At 52.0% G+C, this 16201-nt stretch overlaps 1 protein-coding gene across 2 annotated transcripts; it reads left to right on the forward strand.

The window, feature by feature from the left end:
* The first annotated feature begins 468 nt into the window (after positions 1 to 468).
* HEPACAM (hepatic and glial cell adhesion molecule) lies at positions 469 to 15548 on the forward strand. 2 transcript variants are annotated; one of them, XM_045860132.1, is made up of 7 exons: positions 469 to 964; positions 10384 to 10725; positions 11418 to 11699; positions 11973 to 12072; positions 12575 to 12804; positions 12945 to 13015; positions 13564 to 15548. In XM_045860132.1, exons 1-7 carry the CDS (start codon positions 880 to 882, stop codon positions 13852 to 13854), a joined length of 1401 nt encoding a protein of 466 aa, XP_045716088.1. In that variant the 5' UTR covers positions 469 to 879; the 3' UTR covers positions 13855 to 15548. The 2 variants fall into 2 exon arrangements, with proteins under 2 accessions (XP_045716088.1, XP_045716089.1); XM_045860133.1 differs by having other exon boundaries at positions 12948 to 13015.
* The last annotated feature ends 653 nt before the right edge of the window (positions 15549 to 16201 follow it).

Genomic DNA, 16201 nt, shown 5'->3' on the forward strand with positions numbered 1-16201 from the left:
AGGTCCCCAGCATCTGCATGATTCTAGGGTAAGAAAGAGAACCCCAAGTAGGGTTCTTTCATCCAAACATGTATGAAAATAATAGAATTCAGGCCATGGTCCAATCTTCTTCCTTTGGGGTAGAACAAGGATTTTCCATTTCTTTAGCAGTTCTCTGAAATCTCTCATTCCCCAGCTGCTTTTTTAAAAAATTATTTATTTATCTATTTTTTGAGAGAGGGGAAAGGAGGGAGAGAGGGAGAGAAACATCGGTTGCCTCTCATACGCGCCCCAACTGGGGACCAAACCTGCAACCTAGGCACGTGCAAGGGTCAAACCGGTGACCCTTCGCTCAGCGGGGTGATACCCAACCAACAGAGCCACAGCAGTCAGGGCTCACTCCCCAGCCTTTGAAAAGCTCCTACCCTTCCCTACTGAAAACCCTTTGGAGGGCTGTTCCTGGCACACACTCTCCTTCTCGGGAATAAGGAGTGTGCAGTGGAGACAGGATAGGTTGGGACACAAGGTCCAGTTTAGTGTGTGTCCTGGCCCAGTCTGTATTTAGCCCCACTCCTCATCTCCCCCCGGGCGTGGGGCTCAGCACAGACAAGGAAGAAATGCCGGGCCCCCGGGACCCATCAGGTTGGCACCCCCGCTGGAGATGATCTCCTCGGCAGATACCCACTTCCAAACTGGGGATGTAGGGCTTTGACACTAGAAAATGCCAGGTCTGAAGGAGAAGAAAGAACAAGCGCAACAACACACAGAGCTCTGTGTGTTCAGAGGGAAGTTGGCAGGGTTGTGCTCGGGCAGAGAAACTCCGAGTGGTACAAAGGGACGTGCCCAGAGTGAAGAAATCATGCTAATTGTCTGCACCAGAGCTGGAGAACGCCACCCAAAATGAGGAGAGAAAGGGGAGCCCTGTCCAGAGCCTTCAGCGCCCTGCGCCTCACTCCTTTTGTCTACCTTCTCCTGATCCAGACAGGTAAGAGCCCAGAAGGGTAAGAAAGGGTTCGGAGAAAGGACCGGGGCTTTCAAAGGTGAGGGAGGGGAGCGTGCGGGCCAGAATGCCTTCAGGACTGGAGGAGGGGAGAGAGCTGCCGCCGTGGGAAGAATCTCAGTGAATTCAGGCATTAGTGTTGAATGTATTTCTTCATTCTGCTGCCTGCCGCCCGGCCCCTGCCCACTCCCCCACCGGGCTGCATGACTTTGGAGCTCCCACGGCATTCAGGACATCAGATGAAGGGCAACGAGCCATTTCTTATAGGGTGTCTTGTTGGCGCAGGCCAGTTCAGCGTTCTTTCCAAGGATTATGGTGGGGCTGGAAGGGGTGGGGACTCCTGGTTTTGTGCTTCCCCAGCCCCCACCTTGGCTCTTTTGAGTGTAAAACAGCAAGAGATGGAAGAAGTTTAGAGATAACGAGCCTCCTAACTTTGGAGATGAACACTGACCTACCCATAACTCGCCCCATACCATAGACGCCTGCTTCCTAGGCCCCCTCCTGACAGCTATTCGGAGAATTCACCTTATTTTAAGTATATTTGTTTACGTACACACACATGCACACACCATTCCAGAGAGCCCAGGAATTCACAATTTGGTTGGGTGAACAGATGCAGAGATCACTTTAGTAAAGACACAGAAACTGTTACGAGTCAGGTATGAAGAAGATGCCCAGACCCGAGACAGGTCACCCGCCCCGGCGGGAACAGGTGCTGGTGGTGCAGGCGGGGTTGGGGGACTGGCAGGAGGGGTCACCCGGGAATGTCTGCACTAAATTCCGAAGGAGCAGAAAAATAGGTGGGGGTGGGGGGAGTGGGAGTTGTAGTTGGGAAAATGGGCAACAGTTGGCAGCCCGCAACGGCACCCTGTTCCCGGGAACAGCCCAACCGCTCTCCTTTGCTGGGGAGAAGGAGTGAGCTGAGTGGACGGCAGTAAGTACACGGGAGTGCGGTCCGCAGGCAGTGGAGTACAGAGGCACGGGAAGGCTTCGGTCTGGGGACTGGCAGGGCCAGAGGTGGACTGTGGGTGGCTCACTCTGCAGTGAGGCATCGGCGGGAAACTGGGGGCAAACGAGATGGAAAAGGAACGCTGTGTACGTTTCCTAGGGTGGCGCTAATGCAGCCCGCAAACTGGGAGGGCTGAGCAACAGAACTTTACTGTCTCAGTTTTGGAGACTAAAAGTTTGAGAATCTGCTCTAGAACTCTCTGCTTCCAGTCATTCCTTGGCTTGTGCCAGCATAACTACAATCTTTACCTAACATTCTCCCTGTGCTCCTGTCTGTGTCCAAATCCACCCCCCTTTTTAAAAGATTTTATTTATTTTTAGACAGAAGGGAAGGGAGGAAGAGAGAGAGGGGGAGAAACAATGTGTGGTTGCCTCTCATGCACCCCCACCTGGGGACCTAGCCTCACAACCCAGGCATGTGCTCTGACTGGGAATTGAACCGGCGACCCTTTGGTTCACAGGCCAGTGCTCAATCCACTGAGCTATGCCAGCCAGGGCCAAATTTCCTCTTTTTATAGGGCTACCAGTCATTGGATTATGGGCCCACCTTCCTTCATATGACCTCATCTTAGCTAATTTACCTCTGCAATGACCCCGCTGCTAAATAAGGTCACATTCTGAGGTGCTGGGAGTTAGGACTTCAACATATAAATTTGAGGGGACACAATTCAAGGCTAATGCAATAGTTCAGGAGAGAAATAACATGGGCTAGGTTAGAATAAAGAGAGAGGGAATGAGACGTGTTGAGGTAATATTTGGGAGGGAAAGCCAGAAGTGGGAGGATCCAGAGGGGGCAGTAAGGTTTCCGTGTGAAACTGTAAACAAACAAGGGGACAACATTGGGGATACAATAATTGTATTGCCCATGTCAAGGTTGGCATGCCTATGACACACCTGTGAGGAAATGTTGACCAGTCTGAAGCCGGTGGGGGGGCGGGGGTGGGCAGGGAAGTCAGGGCTGATGAGAGGCATTTGGAAGCTGTCAGCCCACAGGGAAGATTTAAAACCATGAGATTGCATAATAGCAGCCAGGATGAGAAAGTGGGCTGAAAACTGAACCCTGAGTAACCCCAAGATTTGTGGAGGGAAAAAGTCCCATTGAGGAGACCAAGGAGGAACAGTCCCACGGACAGAAGGAGAGCTGCCCGACTGTGGTACCCAGAAGTGGAGGGAGTTGAGAGTGTCCTGGAGAGTCTACATCAGAGGCATCAAAGAGGCCCAGTGCAATGAGGACCTAAAAGGGTCTGTTAGGCATGGCGTTCAAGGGGTTACTGTTAGCCTTGCTGAGACCAGTCTCCGTGGGAGTTACAACGACTTGAGGGAACCACGGGAGCTGCAGGTTTGCCGACGGGGTACTGGGAATGGGAAGTGCGCGTGCAGTATACAAATCAGAGACGACCCTAACTGCTTCCGGCCATCAAAGGAGAGGGAAAAAACTATAGAAAGATGTTGTTTGTCCGTGTGATTGGGCAAAAACAAAAGGTGACGAAGGGCCCAAAGTGTGGGAGAATGTAACTTACTAAATATAGCAAAAATTCTAAGTATAAACTATGCTAATAAGATATGAGATATGACCTATGACAGGCAAGGAGTAAGTGCAGGCTCAGGCCATTGTACTGGTGTGAACTCAGCAATAAAGAGCTGAGGTTCTATTGGACATTTCTGCCATCATCAATATATTAGTTAGGAAAATGCCAACTTCTGTGACAAATAAATTCCAAAATTTAAGATCTTGCCATGAACCATGGAGTCCCGGGCTAGGCCTGGGGTGAGGAAGGCCTCTGCTCCAGGGAGTTTTTCAGGGGCTAAGCCGACAGAGCTCTGTCAACTTTGACATGTGTTCCCCATGGTCCCCCTGAGGTTCGTCTCCATTTCTTCCACTTAGAGAGTTTTAAAAATGGGGATGAGGGGGCCCTAAACCAGCCTACAGTGGTACCCATCACTTCCACTGGTTCATTGGCTGTAACTCAGTCACCTGGCCATACCTAACTGCAAAGGAGGCTGGGAAATACTGGTGTTTTTTTTAATGTATTTTTTAAATTATTTTATTGTGGTTCAATTGGGAAATACTGTTTTTAAGATTGGCCTAAAAGGGGACTCAGACCATGTCACTCTGGCTCCCAGAGATTCCCCTTAATCTCCTGTGCTGTGGCAGCGACCACCGAGGCAGCCTCAGACAGGGGACACTCAGCCTTGCTGCTCTGGCTCTGATACGGGCTGACGAAGCTCTCCTACTCTCATCACAGCCTGTTCCTGCAGCATGCAAGTGAGGCTTTTCTAGAGGCCAGGACACTATTTTACAGACACAGACACGCATGCCATAAACCTGGATAATCTGGTTTGCAAGGCATTGCTCTCTGGGATCCCGTAACTGTTCCATTCTCTGAGGACCCAGTGAGAAGTCCCTTACCCAGATTCCCCTCTTTCAGTGCGATTATCACCTTCACATTGAGGGTGCTGTCGTTTGTTTGTTTGATTGTTTCTTTGTTTGTTTTTCCACTGTAAATTAAACACAGGGAAATGCATTTAGCATATGGATACAGCTTGCTAAACCTTTAAGATGTGAACTCACGTCATCAGTGCCCGCGATCAAGTAACAGAACACAGAACACTTCAGCACCTCAGAAGAATCCCACACAATTTCAGTTACAGTTGCCTTCCCCTCCAGGGCTTCAGTGATACCCTAACTTCCAATACAGACTAATGTTGCATGTCTTTGAGCTTTAATTTTTTTTATCCTCACCAGAGGACATGCTCATGGATTTTAGAGAAGGGGGAAGGGAGGGAGAGAAACGTCAACTGACTGCCTCTCGTACACACCCCTACCAAACCCACAGCCTAGGCATGTGCCCTGACTGGGAACCGAACCCATGACCCTTCAGTTTATAGGATGACGCCCCAACCAATTGAGCCACACAGGCCAGGGCTGTCTTTGCACTTTACGGAAATGCAATAATCTGTAGGCATGCTTTTGTATCTGGTTTCTTTCACTGAACACCATATTTCTAAGAGTCATCTATGTTGTTTCCTGTTTGGGACTTTATGAATAGAGTTGTTAAAACATTCTAGTATGTATCTTTTGGTAAACAGACATACACCTTTCTTTGGGGAATATACCTAGGAGTAGAATTGCTGAGTTATATGCATGTATTAAGCTTTAGTAGATAGGGTCAGTTTTCAAAAGTTGTGGCATCAGTCTATACCCCCACCAACAACTGTACCTTTCTTTTTTTTCTTTTTTAAAAGATTTTATTTATTACTTTTAGAGAGAGGGGGAGGGGGGAAGAGAGAGAGAGAGAAACATCATTGTACGAGAGATATATAGATCAGTTGCCTCTCACATACCCCCAACTAGGGAGCTGGCCCACAACCCAGGCATATGTCCTGACTGGGAATTGAACCAGCAACGTTTTGGTTTGTAGGCCAGCGCTCAATCCACTGAGCCACACCAGCCAAAGCTATATCTTTCTTTTTCATTTTAACCATCCTAGTGAATTCGAGGTGGTATCAAATTATGATTTAAAATTACATTTCCATTGTTAGTAATGAAGTTGTATCTTTTTCAAAGTTTTATTAGTCATTTGGATATCTTTTCTTGTGAAAGACCTATTCCAAGTCTTTTGCCCATTTTTTATTGAGTTTCCTGAATTTTTTAAAAAATCATTGATTTGTAGGAGTTTAAAAAATATACTTTGGGTATGACTCCTTGTTGGACATGTATGACAAATGTCTCCTGCTCTACAGCTTGCCTTTCCACTGCCTCCATGGTGTCTTCTGATGAACAGAGGCTCTTGCTTTTATCGTGTCCAACAGGTCACGTCCTTCTTTCCTGGGCGCCGCACGCTAGTGTTCTTTCTGAGAAACCCGCGTCTGTCCTCAGGTTGTGGGGTAGTCTCCTCTGTTTTCTTTTTAAAGCATTATTGCTTTACCTTGCACACTTAGATCTCCAATCCGTCTAGAACTGATATTTGTGTCAGGTGTGAAGGGTCAAGATTCGCCTTTTTGCCTACGTGGCCCAGCACTATTTATTGGGAAAAAAGTCCTTCCCCACTACATAGCAAAGCCACCTCTGTCCTGAGTCAGATGGTCATATGCTCGTCTGTCGTGGGGCTCCCCATTCTGTTCTGTTGATCTGTTTGTCTGTCTGCGCCAGTATCACAAAGGAAACATCCTGGAATTTTGTTTGGCATTGTGTTAAGTTCACAAGTCAGTCTGGGAGAATGGACAGCTGCACTGCAGTGGAGTTCAGCTGCCCAAACGTGGAGCTCTCTGCGCCACTGCGATGCTGTTGGCTGGCTACATATCACTGAACGCCTACGCTCTTCGGAGCTACCAAGACTCGCTTTCATCCTGAATCCCCAAGGCTTTCTTAACAATTTCTACTCCTTGGTTTTCTCCTACCTTTCTAAGTGATTGACATTTAAAGTTATTTCAACACACTTTAAGAAACAACATAAGAATGCAACACAATAATCCCAAGATGTTTGCACTTGGTGCCGCAGGACCAGGGACTGGGCTGTTTGCTCAGAGCATCACTCATTAGGGTGGTTAAAAGCCAAAATCTGCCCTGGTCAGTGTGGCTCAGTTGGTTGGAACAGTGTTCCGTGCCCCAAGCAGTCAAAGGTTCGATCCCTGGTCAGGGTACATATTCAAAGTGGCCAGTCAATGAGTCTATGTTTCCCTCTTGCACTGATGTCTCTCTCTCTCTCTCTCTCTCCTTTTCTCTCTCTCTCTCTCTCTCCATAATGAAAAAATGTCCTTGGGTGAGAATAAAGGGGGAAAAAAACCGGGCAGTGTAGATGGTCCAACACTAGTACTGTCCCCACTGGCATGTAGTAATTGGATATGAAGAAAAAAATCAGAAAGCAATATTTTTTCTTTTAGAAAACAATGCCATGTACTGCCCTTGAATTATTGTATATGGTTCTGGTCACCACATCTCAAAAAAGAAATAACAGAGTTGGAGAAAGCTCAGAGAAGGGTGTCCCTGATGGCCAAGGGGATGGAGGGACATCTTTATGGAGACAGATTCGAACAGAACAAAAAATCCTTCACCTGAGAAAGGGATATAACTGCAGTCTGCGGTGTTAGAGGTTGTGGATTAGGTGTATGTAGACCAGACCTTACGATACATGTTTAGCACTGTCTCCCTGACACTTTTAAAAGGTAAATTTAAGGCAAATGCCAGTAAATGGAAACCTTTGCCAAGCAAAGAGGATCAGGAAGAGACTGTTAGGGGAACCCAAGGCTATTGGCAGATATATTCTTATATTTTAAAGCGTCACACAGCCTGTTGTCCCAGCAGGTCACTTGAGGAAGGCCACCTACCTGACCCAGTGTGGCACTGTTTAAGGTGACGGGTACATCTTGCCGAAATGTCCGTTTCCTTTTTGTTCAGCCTCCGGTGGGAAGAGAAACTTCCTACAAAATGACGCCTCAGAGACTAGGGGACAATAATTAAGTTAATCACTTCTCAAGACTGAATAGTGCTAGTCCCTTCTATCCCTACAGAGGGTCACAGTTGTTAGCCACTTCCTCGTTTCTGTGTCCTGCTTTGGCGCCTGTCCCAGTTCTCTGTGTCCCCTGAAAGTGGCGATACCCTGACCTTAATACAGACTCCACTTTTGGCAAGAATTTTGGGAAACTGTGTTCGCTGGGCAAAATGCTGTCTTTGTCAGCTTCTGAGAAAGACCGGTCCATTCCCTCCTGACACCCAGGCACACCCCTGCGAGTCCTGGGCCCGGGGAAGGCTCCCACCGAGAGGAGGGGGAGGCCTGGGGCAGTCCAAATGCTGTAGCTTCTCCAGTGTTTGCATCCTGAAAAATCAAGTTTAAGTTGCTAGAAAGAGCAGGCTTGAGGGGGAAAGACATCACAGAAGGATCAGTAGGACCCTGCCTGGGATAGGAGACAGTGTACTGGGCGGGGGGAGCTCAAGAGAGAGCCAGCGAAGATAGAAGGGGGAGGGGGAATGCCTTCTACTTTTCCCTGGGGCTGGAACTGTCACTGCCCAGCCTCCTGGAAGGAGGAAATGGGACCCTCAAAGTTTGCACTTGGGGTTCCTCAGCCCCAGGACGTCTCTGCAGATGTGACCCTCACGTGCACACCCCACTGCTCCGGACTGGGCCCTGAGGCAGGGGCTTAGACACTTCCCAACTATTCGATCTTCAGCATCATGGACTTAGGGGGCACAATGATTTTGTTCGGGGCCACCCCAAGTCACACTTAACCGAGCCTATTTGTCTATTTAGGGAAAGTTGAAAGCTTGCTTTTCTAAATCAAGTCAAGTCTGGGACCTAGCAGTCGCCAGGCAGGTCAATAATCGCAGAAACTAGAACCGGAAGAAAACCTAAGGATCACGCGATCAGACAGCTTTCAGTCTGATCCGTGGAGTCATAGGGATTCCCAGCAGCTCTCCGAGTTAGTGTGGAGAGTGGGACTCGGGCACCCACCACCTTCTCCGCCAGATCAGGGGAGCTGGAGCTAGATCCCATTTCTTTCATTTTTATATAAGGTTCTGTGGGGACCAAAATACCTTTAATAAGAATGTTTGACAAGAATTGAATTATCCATTCTCCTCCCCCAGATGGACTCCTCTCAACAACAAGAACAAAATATTTACACATACGGTGGCTTTAGTCACGAGTAGTCGCTTCTACACTGAAGGTTTTATGATTCTGGTCTACTGGGCAGGTAATGAATGTCAGAGTTGAAAGGCCCCTAAAGATCATGTGGTCCCACCACCTCATCATACAGAGGAGGAAACTGAGGCACAAAGACGTGAAAGAATAGTCAACTGGCCTTTTCTCGACCACTTTCAAAAAAACAATGAGCTCACTACTTAACAAAACACTTGTTCTAAAAATGGATTGAACATGTTCATTGAACTCAATTAAATTTACGTTGATCTCCATAACTAACCTTTTAGTTTAATTGCCTCCGGGTTCGGCCTGGGTCCTCTCGCACAAGAAGAGGAACGAGGAATGGCAGGAGACAGCACAGCTTCCCAAGCCTAGACAGCAGCAGTAGCAGAAGGGGAGGTAGGGAGGAAGGAGACAGAAGGAACTTCCGAGGCAGGGACGGTCCACAGAGACAGCTGGGGACACAGAGGGACAGACACCTGACATGCATGTGTCTGTCCAGCTAAATTCAGCCCCGTTCCCAAGTGACACCTTCTTCAGAAGCCTCCTCTTCAGGCGGCGGTTCTGCTGTTCAAGGTCAGGTGACACCAACAAACTGCACCTGTCGGGCCCCAAAGTGCCTCGGACATCCCTGACGTGTGAAACAAGGCTCTGGATGGGGCAGCCATGGGGCGAGCCAGTAAAATCCCAGAACTACCAACGGAAACAAACCCGTGGAACCATGTGGATCGCCACTCCTTTGACCTGTGGGAAATCTGAGCCCCGAACACATGAGTGATTTCTCCCAGGTCAAGGCGGGGCTGGGATCTCCATGTCCTCTGTGCTGCACAACAACTGACACACACACACTACGTTTCCGCACTGTGAATCTGACACAGCAGTTGCTCTCGTTACGGTCACTATCCTTATTTTCTAACCGAGGAGAGTGAGGCCCAAAAAGGTGACTTGCCCAAACCCACCAGCCGGTTGGTTGGTGGAGCCCAAGCTCACAAGGCCTGCCGACCCCACACTTCTGGTTTCGCCCACTACATCCCTCTGCTAAAGGGGATGTGATACACATTGGGCCGGAGGTGGGGTGAATTTCCAAAACCATCCACCTAGTTGCAGGGCCGCTCTGCACTGGGCAGCCTGGTAAGATGCTACCGGCAGTTGAGGCAAGGACAGCAGAGGCTGCTGGTCTGACTGGAGGGTGGGGCCATTGTCTTCAGCCCCTAAACCCCCCTCTATTGGCACTGTCCTGGGACACACCCCTTTCTTTGTGGATCTCTGTCCCCACGCTTTTTCCATGGCCCCACCCCACCCCGTTCTCCCAATTCCCGACCAAAAAGAAAACCTGACAGATTCACCCTAAGGTCTAATGACTTATAAGTTACACGGGATAAAGACTTCATCTGTTTTGCACTTTGATGTATGCTAAGGATACAGAACAGTGTCTTGCGCATGGCACGTGCTCAATAAATATTTCTATAAATGGAGCACACGGGGTGTGGCTGAGCTGGAATCTTCCTCAAGGGCAGGGCAGTGAGGGAAAGTGCCAGAGGCAGAGGACCAGAGAGACGAAAGGTTAAGGGCAACGGAATGGGTGTGAGGGATGACGGGGGAGCAGAGACGGCAGCAAAGACCAAGAAGGTGGGACTGGCAGGTGTGATGGGCCCAGAACGGGGAGGCACTTAGAGATCAGAGGACTTAACAGTGGGAGTGGAGCAGGAGCCGAGCGCCTGATGCTGCCGCCCTCTGCCCTCGGGCCTCTGTCCCCAGAGCCCCTGCAGGGGGTGAACATCACCAGCCCCGTCCGCCTGATCCATGGCACGGTGGGGAAGTCCGCCCTGCTTTCCGTGCAGTACAGCAGCACCAGCAGCGACAAGCCCGTGGTGAAGTGGCAGCTGAAGAGGGACAAGCCAGTGACCGTGGTACAGTCCATTGGCACAGAGGTCATTGGCACCCTGCGGCCTGACTACCGAGACCGCATCCGCCTCTTTGAAAATGGCTCCCTGCTGCTCAGCGACCTGCAGCTGGCGGATGAGGGCACCTACGAGGTCGAGATCTCCATCACTGATGACACCTTCACCGGGGAGAAGACCATCAACCTCACTGTCGATGGTAACACACTCTGGCAGGGAAGGGGGTGGGCCTGAGACCGGGCAGGGTCTGCTGGAGCCTGGGAAAGCCAGCACCCAGACCACCTGGGACGTTAGCAGTTAGCAGACAGGAGGATACAGTAGACACGATAAGAGTGCTTGCTACCTGCCAGAAACTATTTTAAGGGCTTTGCATATATCGACTCATTTAATGCTCACAACAATCTAGGGATAGTTAATATCATTATCCCCATTTACAGAAGAGGAAACTGAGGCACAAAGAGGTTGAGTAACATGTGCAAGTCATGTAGCTAGTAAGTGATCGAGCCAATATCTGAACCTGGACAGTGGGACTTAGGCTTCGTAGTTCCACACTGGGCTGGTTTAAGGCACCTTGGAAAGGTATTTGAGGAGAAGGGAAGGGAAAGTCCACGAGGGGAGGGACCATGGCTGTCTTGTTCAGTGTTGTACCTCCTGTGCTTAGTAGTTGCTCAGTAAATATCCGGTAAATAAGTGAGTGAATGAATGAATAAATGGATGGATGGGTAAATGGTTGGGTGGGTGGGTGGGTGGGCGACAGTAAAGAACTTGACTAATGATCTCTGAAGGGCCCCTCTGACCACAAACTGAGTTGTGCTGTGTTGAAGGTGGCTAAGCGGGGGAAGGGAGAAGCTTTCTGGCTCATGGCTCACAGGCTCCCCTCCTCGGGCTCAGTGCCCATTTCGAGGCCACAGGTGTTAGTGGCTTCGACCACCGTGCTGGAGCTCAGCGAAGCCTTCACCCTGAACTGCTCTCATGAGAACGGCACCAAGCCCAGCTACACCTGGCTGAAGGATGGCAAGCCCCTCCTCAATGACTCGAGAATGCTCCTGTCCCCTGACCAAAAGGTGCTCACCATCACCCGCGTGCTCATGGAGGACGACGACCTGTACAGCTGTGTGGTGGAGAACCCCATCAGCCAGGGCCGCAGCCTGCCCATCAAAATCACCGTGTACAGTGAGTCCCTCTGCCTGCCCACCCTTTGGGCTCAAAGCTCTGGTGGTACCCATGAGGGGCTACAGACAACCTGCACAGAGGGAGACAGACATGGGGCCAACTCTCCATGGAGGACGGCAACGGTTGGGGAGCGGGCTCTGGGCACGCTCTGCCACGGGCCAGCCATGCCGCCAGGGCTCCCTTCCTTTTCCATTCCCTGCAGGAAGCTGTCCTCCCCCCACCTGGTGCCTCCTCTGAAGTCTCTCTCACTGCTCCACCTTTCTTTCTCCCTAGGAAGAAGCTCACTCTACATCATCTTGTCCACAGGAGGCATCTTCCTCCTTGTGACCTTGGTGACCGTCTGTGCCTGCTGGAAACCCTCCAAAAAGTCTGGGTAACTCCTCAAGTTCCACACCCTTAGCACCCCAACCCTTCCATCCACAACCCCAAGCTCTCTTCTTAAGTATCTTTAAATGGCTTTCTTCCCAGGGCCCCGCACTTCTTCCCAGGAGACCCCTCTCACCACTGTGTGTACCGTGAATGGAGCCAGCCCTTGCGCTCACAGCCCCCGACGGCCCTGCACTGTTAACAATGGTCCCACTTGCAGGGCACCTTTCGTGGGCTGGGCACTGTGGTTGGGGTTAGTGTGCTACCTTTTAAGTATGACCACCTGCAGTTTACAGATAAGGACAAGGACACTCACGTGGGTTAAATGGCTCACCCACAGTCACCACGCTAGCAACTGGCAGGACACAGTTTAGATGGGACTCATTCCAGCCCATCCTCCTGTTATCAGGCCTCTTTTACGGCCATCACACTGCCCGTGTCCCCCACCCTAGACTTCCTCCTGCTCACACTCGGCAGCTCTGTTCACGGGGTGTTGGGTGGGTTTACAGAAAGAAGAGGAAACTGGAGAAGCAAAACTCCCTGGAATACATGGATCAGAATGATGACAGCTTGAAGCCAGAAGGTGAGCTCCCGGAGGCCCACTCGCCAGTGCAGTCCTCACCCAGACCCGCAGGCTGCTGGGAAAAGGCAGAAGTGGGCCACAAGGAGGCCGGCTCTGCAGGGCCCCTTCCCCCACCAACGGCGCGGAGACTGCAGAGCAGGGAGCGGTGCGGCCAAGGTAGGAGCCCGCGTGTTGCGGAGCCTCTGGTGGAGGTTGTGGTGGGGCCTTGGCTGGCCAGTTGAGGAGCAAATACAAGTGCTGACTGGTGGGGGGAGGGCCTGTTCCCCGCCAGCGACCCCATTCATTGTCCTGTGCAGCAGACGCCCTTGCCCGAAGCGCGGAGCAGGAGCGGAAGAACCCCGTGGCACTCTACCTCCTGAAGGACAAGGTGAGCAGCTCTGGGCTGGGTGTCTCACACGCACGGGGCCCCTACTGCTACGAAGCCACACCACACAGCTATCCCTTAATAGAACTCAGAGTAATCTGAGAAATATCCGTGCCATCTCCCCTTTATAGATTAGAGAAATAAGGCCGACGAAGGTGAGATGACCTGCCCAGGATCAACGAAGGAACTAAGCGGCAGGTCCAGGCTTCCAGCCTAGGTCTTCAGACACCAGCTCGATTCTATAACTAACTCTGTCCCAGGCTGTCCGAGACAGGTGGGAAGGGGACAATAAGGAGACAAAGCACTCAAGTTAATGCATTTCAGTATTTACTGAGCACCTACTATCCACCAGGCATCATGCTAAGTGTCGTGCATTGAAAACAAAAACAAAACAAAAAGCCAGGAAAATCAGGCCTCTGTCTGCCACCCTCTGAGAGGTGGGAGGATGTAGAGACCTTTCTCCTTCACTTCGTTGTTCCTGGCGCCCTCGAACGCCAGTCGCGCCCCTAGACGCGGCCGCTGTCCGTTGACCCTGGCGCATGTTCTTGCAGGACGCCCCGGAGCCCGAGGAGGAACCTGCGACCGAGCCCCGGAGCTCGACGGAGCCCGGCCCACCCGCTTACTCCGTGTCACCCGCAGTCCCCGGCCGCTCGCCCGGGCTGCCCGTGCGCTCTGCCCGCCGGTACCCGCGCTCGCCCGTGCCCTCCCCTGCCCCGGGTCGGACGCACACGTCGCCGTCCCGGGCCCCGGGCTCGCCGGGTCGCTCGCGCGCACTTCGGACTGCGAGCGGGCGCCTGATCCGCGAGCAGGAGGAGGCCGGCCCGGTGGGGATCAGCGCCTGAACCGCCCCGGACCCGCCCTCCCCCGCGGGTGCCCGCGCGCCGCCGCCGGGGAGAGGGGAGAAGCCACAAAGCGGGACGAGGGGAGGTCCCCGCTGGGGCGTTCGTTCGGGGCGCACGGGTCTCATCTGAGCACGTGGGTGAGCGAGTGCAGATGGGGACGCAACGGGGCGCCGGAGAGTGATATGGGGAGGAAACCGGGTCGAGTTTGATTCCGGTTCACTGGCAGTGTTCCCGGTGGATACGGATTGTACCCCTTAGGACCATATAGATTATTGCCTATCCGGCCCAGTCCTTCAAGGATCTTAGGGAAACTAACACCAGTGACCTAACTCCTGATACTGTCCCGTGCCCTCCCTAGGGAGCTCTCCTGCTTCCCCCGCACCTCCCTCCCCTTTGAAGGACTCAGGCACCCTTTCCGGCAAGCCCAAAAGAGAGAGGCCATCTGGCCAAAACGCACACGTCTGAACTAAGCGGATGTCGAATGCCAGTTCCAGTGTCTTTGGGACGCTGTTCCAGAGCGTTCTTCCTGTGCCTGCCCCTGGAGGGAAGGGGATGCCAACGCACTCCCCAGGCCCAGGCAGCTAGATGAAGTGAAAGACTGTGTTTAAGCCCTCACACCCATGCCTTCTCCCAGTTCCTTACAAAACAAGCCTTTCAAACAATCATTCTTCCCAGAAAGGCTGTTGAGCTCCCTCCAGCTTCCAGAGCATAAGATTTGACTTTGCAAAGAAGTGGGGGGGTGGGGGTGGGGAGACTCACTGCTCCCCAGGACATCAGGGAGACATGATGCAGCCCTTGGCCTCCGGCCTCCTCCCTGCACGACTCCCAGATACTCAGATCCCAAGAGACAGGAGAAGGGCAGACTCCCTAACCACAACAACATCAGATCTCAGAGAGGCGGGCCAGTGTATAGCCAGGCCCTGCCCATGCCCCCAACTATGGAACAGTTTGTAGAAGAGACAATAATCCACTGTGCGAGGAAAGAGGGTCACTAAAAAGCTGAAGGAGGAGACCTTCTGGGTCTTCTGATCTCTGTTCCCTGGTGCCTGTAGGGGTCCTTGCATCCCTGGCCCCTCCTCAACCTCCTAAGCTCCAGCTCCGTCTCTCCACCATCTCACAGAGCAATTCCAAGGCCCCTGTTCCCCACCCTTCACACTGGAGCAAGTTTTGTCCCAGCCCCAAGGGCAAAAATATCTCCAGTTGGGCCCTCCACCTTTACCTGTCAGCTCGCCCGGCCCAGCAGCCCGTGCCCGTGCTCCTCTCCCGGCTCATCTGGGCAGGTGTGCTTTCGCAGCCCCCGTGGTTAACCAGAACCGCTCCCCTAACCTCCCCAGGTGCCTCACCCAGAGGTGATACACGCAAGGTAGGTTGCTCAGGCAGGAGAGAGGTGCGGCATTTGGAGAGGGGGTACGTGCTGGCTGGCCCTGAGAGGCAGGGGTGGAGGTTAGCATGAGAGGAGGTGAGAGCCCTGCTGTGCTCCACCTCCTGCTGCTGAATCCCTGGGCCCAGGCCCCGCTTCCCAGGCTCCAGCCACATCTGCCTGGGGTGGGCGTGGGGAGCCAACTGGGGGTGGTGGGAGAGTGAGGAAGTCGGTTTTGTTTCTATTTTATTTCATTTGGATCTTCATCTTTGTATTTCTAGCATCTAGCAGAGTGCCTAGCACATACTGGATGCTCAATAAACTGTTGAAGAAATGAAATGACAGCTTTCTTCCACTTAAGCAAGGAGAGCAAAACAAACTTTCAAACACAAGCCATTTCCCTTTCCTCTTTTCTTCTCCTCTCCCTTCACCATCCTTCACCCTCTCTGCAAACCCCAAACTGTCCATTCCAAACTCATCACTCACTCACCCATTCGTCCATCCAGGTATTCTTTTCATTTATTCAACAACACTCATTAATCGACCATGGACCAGGCCCTGGGTTAGACACTGGGGAAACGGCCTAACTCTGCCACGACTCCTGCCCCAACGAGGTCTCGTGGAGGAAGACGGATGGGTAAGGAGATCCTTACAATACAGGATGGCGGATGCGATGGCAGAGGCAGATGCGGGGTGCTCTGGGAGCATAGGAGAGTGCTGTCTAACCCAGGTTGGGGCATCTAGGCCCGAACTTAGTCTGACAATAGAAAGATTACTTAACCAGGTGGAGAAGAAAAGAAGATGAAAGAGCACATGTTCCAGGCAGAAAGAGCAGCGTGTATGAGAGCTTGGCCTTAGCCCTCACATGACGTGGATGACCCAGGGACACATGTCTGTACAGCCCTGCAGTGGAAGAAACTAGACGTGGACCAGGGGCAAGGCGGGGGAGCCGAACCCGAGACTCCTGCATTAGCTGGTATCCTGGAA

The sequence above is a fragment of the Phyllostomus hastatus genome, unplaced genomic scaffold, assembly GCF_019186645.2.
Source record: "Phyllostomus hastatus isolate PE091 unplaced genomic scaffold, TTU_PhHast_1.1 phas_scaffold_193, whole genome shotgun sequence".
NCBI lineage: Eukaryota > Metazoa > Chordata > Mammalia > Chiroptera > Phyllostomidae > Phyllostomus > Phyllostomus hastatus.